We start from the raw sequence: 11,568 nt of genomic DNA, 5'->3' as shown, positions 1-11,568 counted from the left end.
AATTACCAACCCCGCCTCTGCTGTTTGTGATAAAAGATCAGCCGAGTCTGGCGGGAAGCCCTGTCCACATTTAGCTGTCTGCAGGCTCCAGTACCTGCTTTTGGCTGGCCAGGAAACGGCATTACTAACTTGACCTCCCAGGTGGAGGAAAGGTAATCGGAAGTAGATAATTATACTGTAGGTAGGAAAGGAAGAAAATAACTAAGGGGAAGTAACAACAGCAATTTTGCTTTTATTTTAAGGGATCCTGGAATGCCACCATACAGAATAAATAGGATTCAAAAAGTACTGACAGATCTAGCCACGCAGAATTCTCTATTTCACACTATGATCACACTGGAGCTGCTTGTTGCTGTGACGTGACATGGAGGCATGAAACCTGGAACAGAGAATCCTACAAGACGATATCTTCAGAAAAAGAAGAATTATGAGTAACTTTTGTTTTTAATTTCTTTATTGGTGAAAAACATAAAGCCACACAAAGTCAGCATGGAGAAAAAAACTTTCCTTAGCTAAGTTTTTATTAGACTCTCCACTGTACATTTCTCCTTACATAATAACCTTACCAAATATCACATGTAATAATGAGATGCTCCAGTAATTATTATAGTGTCCTTTACAGAAATGAAAATACAATGAAAGAGCCTTAAAATGCATTAGTCCTACATTTTGTTTCCTGCTGTGAAAGTTTATATATAAAGAGCTTCTGATCAGAAGGGACACGGGGCTGTATCCTCTGCTGGTATAAGAGAGAGATGCTGATTCACACCAGCTGAGGATCTGGTTTGCTATCTTAATAAGGTTTAAGATAATTGTTTACCACCAACAAAGGGCCAGATGTTCAGTCCTGACAGAGGCAAAGTTCCCATTCTCTTCTATGTATGGTTTGCCTGAGTGAGGATTACTGATCCCCAATGGTTTTGCTTGAGTAAGGATTGCCGGGTTGGGCCCCAAATAGTTAACTATGTAGAGCAAACTATATTTTCATATCCAGAGTGTGTACCCAGTGGGCTCACTTTAAATGTCCTCTCTGACTTTAAAGCTTTCAGAGATCGTCCCTATATTTAAAATAAAGAAAACTGCTGAAACCACGAATCTCTCAGGAACTTGAAGGCATTTTTTGAATGCACCTACTGTGCTACTGTTGAGTTTTCAGCTCAGCAGTTTAGAGTCCTACAGTGCTTGTGGACATCTCCTATTGTTGGTCCACTGGAGCAGGAAGGAAGCGCCTGGGTTCAGTTCCTGGTGTTCTGTAAAGCCTCTATGAGAGTTTTGTTATACTCTGCAATCTGCTTACTCACATTCTTCATTACTGGCTGGTAGTCACTCTCCTGACTTTTTGTCGCTATGACTGATTAAAAGAGTTAAGGACAGTAACTGGCAAGAAAAATACTAACCTAATTAGAGATCATAAGGGAATTATACTACAAGAAGTCTCCTTGTCAAGGCTTGCAGCTAATGGAAAAGCACTAATTGTGTCTAAAGAACTATACCACTTTAATAGGTTAGCCATTGTATCACACTGAGGGCTTGTCTATGAGGTGTGTTGGCCCATGCCAGAGGAGTATAAATTCTAGTGCCCACTAGCGTATTGAGCATTACAGGTACATTACACAGTGAGCAGCAGCCTCTAGGCTCTAGTGTTTCAAACAGTACTTCATTAATGCGCACTAGGGAACTTTCAGTGTATGTCAGCGGGGTCCACACAAGCCACTTAGGGTGCATCTACACAATACGAGGCAGCAAGTCTCAGAGGCCAGGCCAACAGACTTGGGCTCATGCTCTGGTGCTAAAAACAGCTGTGTAGATATTGCAGCTCAGGCTCTGAAGCCCATCTCCTCCATCCTGGACATCTACATAGCTTTTGGGGCACTGTTTAGACAAGTCTGAAATGTGCTGGAAAAGTTACTGGCGCATCTTTTGTTCTCTATATGTATTGCTTCTGCAGGTCCACGCTGGGAGACCGTACTCACTGCCACATGGCGAATGAATCCGTTTCAAAGCAGTTACCTGTTGTGGGAGGGTGTGCATGTCCCCGCGTTCCAGCATTCTAGAAACCAAGGATATAAAAGCCCGTATCCTGACAACTGTTCCTTCTCTTTCTGCCAGGCCAAGCAGACGTGAAACTATCAACCCCTCTATCTTTTGGGATCTGTGCTTGGACACTTGGTATATTGTCTGACTTAGAAGTAGTTTCTAGTGTAAGGTTATAGTTAGAGGTTTGGGTGTTTGTTTTTAAATTTTATGTTTAGACTTTTCCTGTTAGCTTGCTTCTTTTTTCCATGGCAGATGGTTAAAGATGTCAGGGTCTAAGATTTCTTGTCTTGACAAAATATCCCTGTGGAGGAAAGGATCCCAAACCCAATCATGTAATGCCAGGAGGCTCTTCTGGATCTTAGCCAAAGAAGTCCCTGGATCTGATCAGGGAATGACTAGCCATGTGGTGCTGGGAGGCTGTTCTGGGTCTAAGCCCACCAGCAGAAGTTCTCTCCCCTGTCAGTACAGGAGGTCATATGATCCTTTGCCCAGGAGCAGAGCAGGCACTCCTCTGTGAGTCTGGGGGTTTCTTGGTTATACCTGATTCTACTCCTAAGAATAACAGGAAGCACAAGGGCAAACAAAAATAGGACCCATTGCCATGTGGTAGGGTACGGAATCTCACAGTGGGCGTCTGCAGAGGTAATAGATCTTGTATATGAATGAGAATCAGACTTTATTTGAAACTAACCCTTCATCGATTGTATTCAACCACAGAAAACAAGCACATGGTTCACTGAGGTATATTTTACTGCATGTCAGGTTTTAAAAAAATAATTGAGTTTAATGGTAATCACAATTTTTCTCCGCACAATCATTTGAAACTGATAGCAAGGACTTTTAAAAAAATGAAATACGACAATCTGTTTGTGGAATTCATTGCCCCCTAGTATCACTGTGATCAAGGAGGAGGATTTAAATAAAAGGACTAGATACTTAGCTGACTAAAGAGAACTGTTACAATAGATAGGATAAAAAAATTTTTTAAATGGAATATAAACTTTCATGCAATGGGGCATAAGACAACTACAAAGGACTGGTCTACTCTACAAAGTTAGGTCGACTTAAATTAACTATGTTGTTCAGGACTGTGAAAAATGTCATGCCTTGTGCAATGTAATTAAGCCAGCCTAAGTGTACACACCACTAGGTCGACAGAAGAATTCTTTGTGGAGCTACCTACCACCTCTCAGAGAGGTGAATTTACTACAACAATGGAAAACCCTCTTCCATCGCTGTAGTATTAAGTGTCTACAGTATAGCGCTACAGCAGCACAGCCTCAGCTGTAGTATTTCTAGTGTAGACATGCCCTAACTGACATGGGTTAGGGAGGAATTTCTCCTGTGGGCAGGTTATTACATAACTGTCCATTACAGGTTTTCTTGTACTTTCTTCTGAAACATCTAGTATTGTCCACCATCTGAGACGGGACAATGGACTAGACCACTGGTCTGATCGGGTATTGAAGTTTCTAGGTACCTACAATATTTTGAGCTGTAATGGTATAACAGTGATCTCACTGTATCTCTAATTCTTCAATGCTACTGTTTTTAAGTCATTTTGTAAGAAGGGAGTTTACTTTAGTAACTTTTTAGTCCCTGGATAATAAAATTAATATATGATTATGCACTATTCACATCTCTGCAATAACTAGGGACAGTAGTGCAAGTTAAGGACAAAATGTCAGCTCTCATTTAGAATGGCTATGCTTTTGTTAGTTTAAAAAACCCATTTTCAACTCTTTTATGGCAGTCCTTTGCAATGAATGTTCTTTGAAAGTGTCATTACCACTGGATTTTGCAAAGTTTTATCACAATATGTGTGGGTCTAATTCTGCTGTCACATAAGCAACTCTCATTGCATTTAATGAGATAAAACACCTGAAAGCAATATTTGGGTTTTGTTTGCTGTATTTTACATACTGTAAAATGTCACGCGTAGTTATGGAGCTATGTACATTTAAAAAAATCATTGCCATTGCTGGAAAGCTAAGTATAAGAATTGGCTGGCGTAAGAAAACCGATGGGTGATAAACCCAAGAGCACAGCAGAAAGCATATGCAATGTACAGCTGGTCTTTTAGTGATCAAATAAAAGTACTGGAAGCTTGGAATACTATAAGGAGTCATTTAATGCTGGAGGTTGCCTAATGAGTTTCAGGTTTCATTGTATATAAAAGTCTATCCATCAAACAAACATTTGCAAGACCCATTATCCCCCTTCTTCACCCTGCTGTAAAACTGTCCTGATTGACTTTGCTTTTGGGAGGAAAAGGCTTTCTCAGTCAATTACTATACTGTACTAATTGTCAGCATTTTTTTAAAAAAGGATACATTCTTTCATCACAAAGTTATTTTGCTCGTGGTGCTGCCACTTCCTTTCCAAATTTGTAAGCTGAAAACACAAAAAGAAACTGTTAAGAACAGCCACAAATGAAAACAGACGCACAATCATTTATACGAAAAAAGCCCCCAACTTGTCTTATGGATACCTCACATTCTATCAAAACTGGTAAGACCGTGGTTACAACACAAGAAAACGAGAAGATAAACAATTGGGAAGGATTTTTTAAATATCCCATAATATATATGTATGTAAATGTAGCCCTCACATAGCTACTGCTCTGCTGTTTGTACAAAAATGAAAATACTGAATATAACTGGTATGGAACATGAAAAACTGGATGATTATTTGAGATTTCTGTCCTCTCTGAACAATCATAACAGCATCACAGAAAAGATGAACACTGGAGGAAGATATGAATTCTTATCTTTTCATATCACTGAAAGATGATCTGTTTGCAAAATCACCACTGATACAATATATCCTGACACTGTCTTGGACCCAACAGCAGTACAGAAAAAACTTCCTTATTTCCATAGCTGAGTTTCCTGTCTGAGGCCAGAAGCTGTGATAAGAGCAGAGCTGTAGTGAAAAGATTGTAAGAATGTAGGTTATATGTTGGCACTTCTTCAATTCTTTCAGCATCAACAGGAAGCTAATGTGGATATTATATTATATTCCTCACAATACAATTTTATAATATTAAATTGTTTTTCTGATGCTACTATTCAAGCTTTTTTTATTTCAAGGTATGTAAATCCTTTTAAAGGTATTTTTTTTAAAAATAAAGGTTGAAAATCATCATTCTAAAACCAAATTTTAAAGGAAAGCCACCAATATTGATATGTTTGAGGATGAAAAGCAGTTCTTAAGCTGAATGATTGAGAATAGATGCTGTGTTACAGCTTTCCTTACCCGGTACCAAAATTATCTTTTTAAGAAAAATTCTATCCATATACCACATCCTTTTTATCCCTAGTTCAAAGCAAACATGAATTCTGCTGTTTGTGTAAGTTATAAAACAAGATATTTGTGATCAATTACATACTACATCCACTATGGGTGCTGCTAAATCTAATATACCTAGTAAAGGCAACTGAATTTGAATATATAATATAATATAATATAATATAATTGAAGAAAATGATCAGCACTTTTTTATATAGCTTCTTGTATAATGCACTCCACATAGTAAAACACTTTTAAGGCCACTGTTTTCAATCTTATCAAGGGTAAGCTCTCAAGTCATATAAAGCCTGTCTACATTTACATATGATTGATATATAAAAAGGATGTACGCTGTACATCAATAGCTATGCAGGCTGGCAAAATGGCTAATACAGTCATCTTGGGATCTTACTTTCCTTCAAACTAAGTTTTTTTTAAGAAGATGATAATTACATTGAAGGATAAATTCTTATTTATGGAAGAGAACATAAGCATTCTTAACTATAATGCTGAAACAGAAGAGTTGCAGCTAATCAAAGTGCAGGGATGCTGTACAGTTACTGATGGCTGCACATTTTTATCCCAGTTAAACAGCTGTCTGAACCTTGACTGTCTGTCAGTGGGCAAATTACATAATCAATATGGACAAGATCTGATAGCCTTACTCAACAGCACCCAGGAGTAGTCCTACTAAAGTGGCTCAGTTTGAATACTGCCCAGTGCTCTGACTAGTTGGCAGACACTAGCCAGAGTTTGTAGATTTGCAGAATCACTGAATCGTTATTTCTACTTTATATATTCAACCATCTCTATTCTGATTAGTTCATGTATCAGAATTTAAATTGTTTCCCAACAATAAAGATGACACCTCAGCTTCTTACTCCCTGAAGCTGAAGTAGAAAAAAATCCAAAATTTACATGAAAGTGAAAAACAAACAAACCAACAACCCCAAAACACAAGAATGGGGCTGGAAGAGAAATCAGTTCCCATCCCCACCACCCCTCCCATTTTTCTTAAAGCCAATCTGTTTTCCTCCTCCTTCCCATCCCTACAGTCAGTAAAGCCCTTGTTGCCAAAATGATAGTAATCTATTTGTATATAGTATGTATATTGGAAGTCTCCAAGTTGGTGGAGAGTTTAAAAGCCTCTTCCCTCCTGATTCACTTTTGAAACACAGTGTATATAAAAATGTATATGGAAGTTATTGTGGGGGAAAGAAGCCTTGCTGGTCTGTAGGAAGGGGAACAAAAAGCAAAAAGAGAAAGAAAAGTGTTAGGGGATGAGGGGAAGGAAGGGCTTGTAAACCGAATTTAAAAAAGTAAAAAATTACCTTTTGCCAGTTTGGTTTCTGTAATTTCTCCACTTTCATTTAAAAAACAATGTTTCATACAAAATTCTGAATGGTTATGCTGACGATTGTTTAAAAGGTCCTTCTGAATATAGTAATAACCTTATTCCATTCTCCTCAACATTTGAACTCATTCAGTCTAGGATACAGATATTAAATGGGAACGACCCTCAAGTGATAATGTTATGCGTGTGTTTATTAGGCTTTAAGTCAGAAGGCAAATCTAACTAGATTTAACTTTTATCTCCCCTCTTAATTGCTCAGTATTTTATAGGCTGGAGAAAACATATTGCCATGGCCTCTTTGCACCTGCCAGTCAGCCCTGAGAAAAGCCAAGCCTAATCCTGAGCTCTTGCAGCAGCACCAGCAAGCCTGGAGAAGAAAAATGAGGCCTTTGAACAAAACTAAAATGAGTATTTAACAAGGGACTTGCACATTTTTGACATAAGACTGGTCTCAACAAACTTGAAATTGTTGGCTTTCAATACATTGATTGGGGAAGGGGGGTTTGTTAACATTCTGAACAAACAAGGCATGGAATTCCAATACACCGCTCTGAAAACTTACTCCAGAGTCTATGCATTCCTCTAAAAAAGCCTAACTGATTCATTCAAATATAGTTCCATGTATTTGAGAAACACAAGACCTGGAATGAAACAACCGAAGAGACACCTATTTTGAACTATACCTGGGAATGTGTCTCATTTTCCTCAAGTTGTGTCTTTAGTGTTTCATACGCTGCGTTCAGTTGTGCCATTATTTTCTTGAAGGCATCTCTACGTTTTATCAACCTTTCTTTCTCCTCATGGAGTTTCTAGAGGAAGAAAAGCAAAATGGATCAAACTGGCCTGAAGGTACTGCCAATTAAACCTGCCAATTCCTTTGAATCTAAGAATTTCTAATATACTCATCACCATAGTGATTTCTTACTCTCCCACAGGAATTCATTCAAATTTACTATGGACTGGTGGTCCCAACTGTTCGATTGTTTTCAATTTAACTTTCCAGGAGCTATTTTCTTTTTCCACCCTCCTAAGCAAGAAGGTATACAGAAAGAATTCAGAACTTGTTCTACAAATATCACAAAAACTACACCAATACTTAGCATGAGAAGTTGCATTTAATACCTGTGAACAAGATGTAGCCGATAAAATGCACACTTGGTGATGTGAAACAAGGCACAAATGTCCACAGTCTCTTTCGTATTAATTCTAGAAACGAGGTCATGACAGCATGCAATTATACTGGACAAAGCACTGAAGCTCAGGAGACCTGGGCTCTATTCTTGATTCTGCCAATGGCCTGTTAAGTGAGTTTGGACTAGTCACTTCAACTCTCTGTGCCACAGTTTCCCGATCTGTAAATTGGGGATAACGATACTAACCTCCTTGGTAAAGCAATTTGAGATCTATTAATGAAAAGAGCTACATAATAGATAGGTGTTATTATTGCTATTACTATGTCAAATATAACGAAGGTGAATTTGGTGCAATTTGCTTCAAGCCTTCAAACAAATTACTTCCCAAGATTGTTTTGAAAACGAAGATATAAACCAGACTCTGTCTGAACATAGCATGACAAATATCAGTCTCAGAACACAGGCAATGTTCTTGTTATTTGTATTGTATTGCGCCTCAGGCATGACCTAGGGTCCCATTGTGCTAGGTGCTGTACAAACACGGAACAGAAAGGTGTTCTCTTCCCAAAGAATGTACAATGTAAGTATTATATGGAGATATACCTATCTCATAGAACTGGAAGGGACCTTGAAAGGTCATCAAGTCCAGTCCCCTGCCTTCACAGCAGGACCAAGTACTGTCCCTATCTAGGTAGTGCTACCAGATACTGCTGTTATTACCTTTTTCCTCTCTTCTCCTGATGCTTTCAGAGCTGGCAAATTATTGTACATCTCCAAGTCCTTTGTCATCTGTTCAATTTTTTCTTTGAGAGAAGCCTGTTCATCGACCATCTTACCCTCCAACAATTCCATTTTCTGCAGGTCCATTCGCAGTCTTTGACTATCTGGAACACAGGGAACAAATGTCATAAGCAACAGTAACTTTTCTTCATGATAGTATTAGCCAGAGCACAAAGATTTAACTCCCAATTTTCCACTACACAGTGCACCAGCCAAATCCTGCTTGCCTTATTCACATTGACACCAATGGGACTATTCATGAGAATAAAGTAAGCAGGATTTGGCCCAACGTACAGTGCCATTTGTCAAAAGATATTATACAATTATTACAGATACCGAAGACTAATGAGTCTAAGTCTAAGGAAACGCAGTGGTGTTCTGAGATACTACAGGCTTTTGTTAATATTTACTTCCTTGTTATTTCAGGTTTTACTGTACCAGCACATTAGTACAAAATGTTGGTTGCAAACCATACAAGTGCCTATCTGTTTATTTTTAAACTGTTTCCATTCAATTTTTTAATTATATAAATATTTCTGTTTTCATTTTTGAAAGAGTCTTGTTTTTATACTACTAAATTTAGGATCAAATTTGCCCTGGACATTGGCTTTATACATGAGGAACCATTCCAAAGCCTTAGAATAAGAAGAATTGGTATATGTCACAATTGAACAGGTCATAATGCACTGGAATACTGTGTTCAATTCTGATCACCACACCTCAAAAAGAATAAAACAGAATTAGAGGGGATTCAAATATGGTTAATCAGAAAAATCAAAGCCATGGATAAAGTCTTAAATGAAGAGAGATGTAAGGGACTGTTTACTTTAGAGACGAGATGAATAAGAGAGGACATGACAACGGTATGCAAAATAATGAATGGTGTAGAGAAGGAACTTGCTTAATCACATACTTAGCACTAAATGCTATAAATGATGATAAAAAACCTTTAAAATGTGAACTGCTTACAATAATTAGATGAAAATATCTGTAGAAGTAGTTTTGCATTTTCTCAAAATTGAAATGCATAGGTAAGATTTTTGCTTTAATTAAAAATAAAACAACTAACATTCATTTTTGGTGGATAAAAGTAATCAAAAAATCCTAAAAATGTTAGAAAAAGATTCCTGTAATGCAATATCAGTATGCTGATAATGCTGGAGTAGACAGCTAAGGAATATTCCTATCCAAGCACACTTTCGAGAGAAAAAGGAAGAAGCTGTTTGGAGAAGGTAAAGTTTATGCTCATTATTTTTATATATATATATATATATATATATATATATATATATATATATATATATATATATATATATATATATATATATATATATATAAATAAATAAATAAATAAATAAATAAATAAAAACTTCTCTAGGGGAAAAGAGAGGAAGAGGATGCAGCCCAGTTCCTTCTGATATGCCATTAAGTTGCAGAGTTTAGCAGGCAGTGTGTACACAGTAGCAAAGTTTGAGACCAAACTGCTTTGACCCAGGAAAATGTTTCTGGGAAACGATGCCATCAGCACATTTGTTTACTCTCTGTAGTTTCCTTTTTTGTTTTTTTTAAAAAAGGACTCTGCTGATGGCCTTTTATATCTTTGAGGTGGCAAGAAAATCTGGAAATCCAATTTTTAATACCAATAGAAGAATTTTGCAGATTACTGTACTATAATTCAAAGTTTGGGAGGCACTCCAACTGGGGGGGGAATTGTACAATTATACTTTAAAAGAGTCCCTATTATGTTTATTATGGAACCTTTATTGTGGTTCCCAGTTCCAGGAATTTTCTTTATAAATAGTTTAAATTATTTGATTAAATTGTAGACTCTAAACTTTTTCAAGAAAGAAACTTTGTTTTCATTCAATGTCCCTACAACATCTAGCACCTTTAGGGTGTTACTGTAATGTAAAATAAAAATAATATGCTTAGTTAAAATGCTATAGTGCAAGGGTTAATTTTTCAAAATAGACACTTATGTTGTGACTGTAAAATATGTATTTGCAAATAAATTTGTTACAAAATATCCAGAGGCACATGGAAAACAGGCAATTAACATCATATTTTGTACAAAGCAATTACTTCTTTGCAGATACATATTTTGCAGTCACAACACAGAAGCCTATTTTGAAAATTGGTAGCAAGTACAGGCTGTGGTAGTCACCAAACAAAATGATTTATGATTATTGCAGCTTCCTTTCAGTAATCAAACAAGGAAAACCTTGCTCAATCAGTAATGATAACTGGCAAAGGTTTAGATTATGACAACAACACCACCATAACCAGCAGAAATAAAGAATTAAATAGAGATCACTATCACTAAACCACAAGAAAAAAAAAATCTCTGCTTTTAGAAAATATAGGCCTGATTCCCAAACTTTTACTCACCATCTAACATTAGTGCAGTTTTAACTTTATGCATATGAGTAGTCCCACTGACGTCAACAGGAATATTTTTGTGTTTTAAGTTACGAATGTGCATGCTTGCGGAATCAGGTCCTGAAAATTTGATCTTGATGATTTACAAGGCAAGGTTGGGTCATCCACATTATAGCTGCCAGGAATCCTCTTTGGGATATGTCTACACAGCAGCTAGAGCAGGGATCGGCAACCTTTGGCCCGTGGCCCGCCAGGGTAAGCCCCCTGGTTTGTTTGTTTACCTGCCACATCTGCAGGTTCAGCCGATTCGCCGCTCCAGGCCGCGAGTGCATGGGGCTGATTCATTGCTGTGTAGACTTTTGTGCTTGGGTTGCAGCCCTGGCTCTAGGACCCTTGCAGGGTATGAGGGTCCCAGAGCTCAGGTTCCAGCCGAAGCCTGAAGTCTACACAGCAATGAAACATGCCCATGAGCCCGAGTCGGCTAGCACAGACCAGCCGCAGCTTTTTCTTTGCTGCATAGACATACCCTTAGAAAAGCACTAACAAAACGTAAGTATAAGCAACATTATGGGGTCCATTTTCATGGTTATTTCA

At 37.6% G+C, this 11,568-nt stretch overlaps 2 protein-coding genes across 11 annotated transcripts in view; one reads left to right on the top strand and one right to left on the bottom strand.

Moving 5' to 3' along the window:
- Positions 1–439: 439 nt before the first annotated feature.
- Positions 440–11,568, bottom strand: part of IFT74 (intraflagellar transport 74) — a 62,166-nt gene continuing 51,037 nt past the window's right edge. For 4 of the 5 annotated variants that reach the window (XM_039543083.1, XM_039543085.1, XM_039543082.1 and 1 more), the window contains exons 17-20: positions 8,536–8,699; positions 7,366–7,491; positions 4,371–4,431; positions 1,236–1,351 (exon numbers count right to left, since the gene is read on the bottom strand). In XM_039543083.1, coding sequence (XP_039399017.1) covers positions 1,236–1,351; positions 4,371–4,431; positions 7,366–7,491; positions 8,536–8,699 — 467 coding nt within the window. Of the gene's footprint in view, positions 1,352–4,370; positions 4,432–7,365; positions 7,492–8,535; positions 8,700–11,568 lie in introns of all 5 variants that reach the window. The other variant, XM_039543086.1, reaches the window with a different exon arrangement.
- The window catches only part of LRRC19 (leucine rich repeat containing 19), a 34,581-nt gene continuing 32,309 nt past the window's right edge, over positions 9,297–11,568 (top strand). For 5 of the 6 annotated variants that reach the window (XR_005599979.1, XR_005599978.1, XR_005599977.1 and 2 more), the window contains exon 1: positions 9,313–9,458. Coding sequence is in view for 1 of the 6 variants with exons in the window: in XM_039543089.1 (XP_039399023.1) it covers positions 9,450–9,458 (9 nt within the window). In the remaining 5 variants the exon portion in view is untranslated. Of the gene's footprint in view, positions 9,459–11,568 lie in introns of all 6 variants that reach the window. The other variant, XR_005599980.1, reaches the window with a different exon arrangement.

Source organism: Mauremys reevesii, linkage group 6 (assembly GCF_016161935.1).
Source record: "Mauremys reevesii isolate NIE-2019 linkage group 6, ASM1616193v1, whole genome shotgun sequence".
In the NCBI taxonomy this organism is placed as follows: domain Eukaryota; kingdom Metazoa; phylum Chordata; order Testudines; family Geoemydidae; genus Mauremys; species Mauremys reevesii.
Note: the sequence above shows the minus strand (reverse complement) of the source record. Positions and strands in the feature narration are given on the sequence as shown.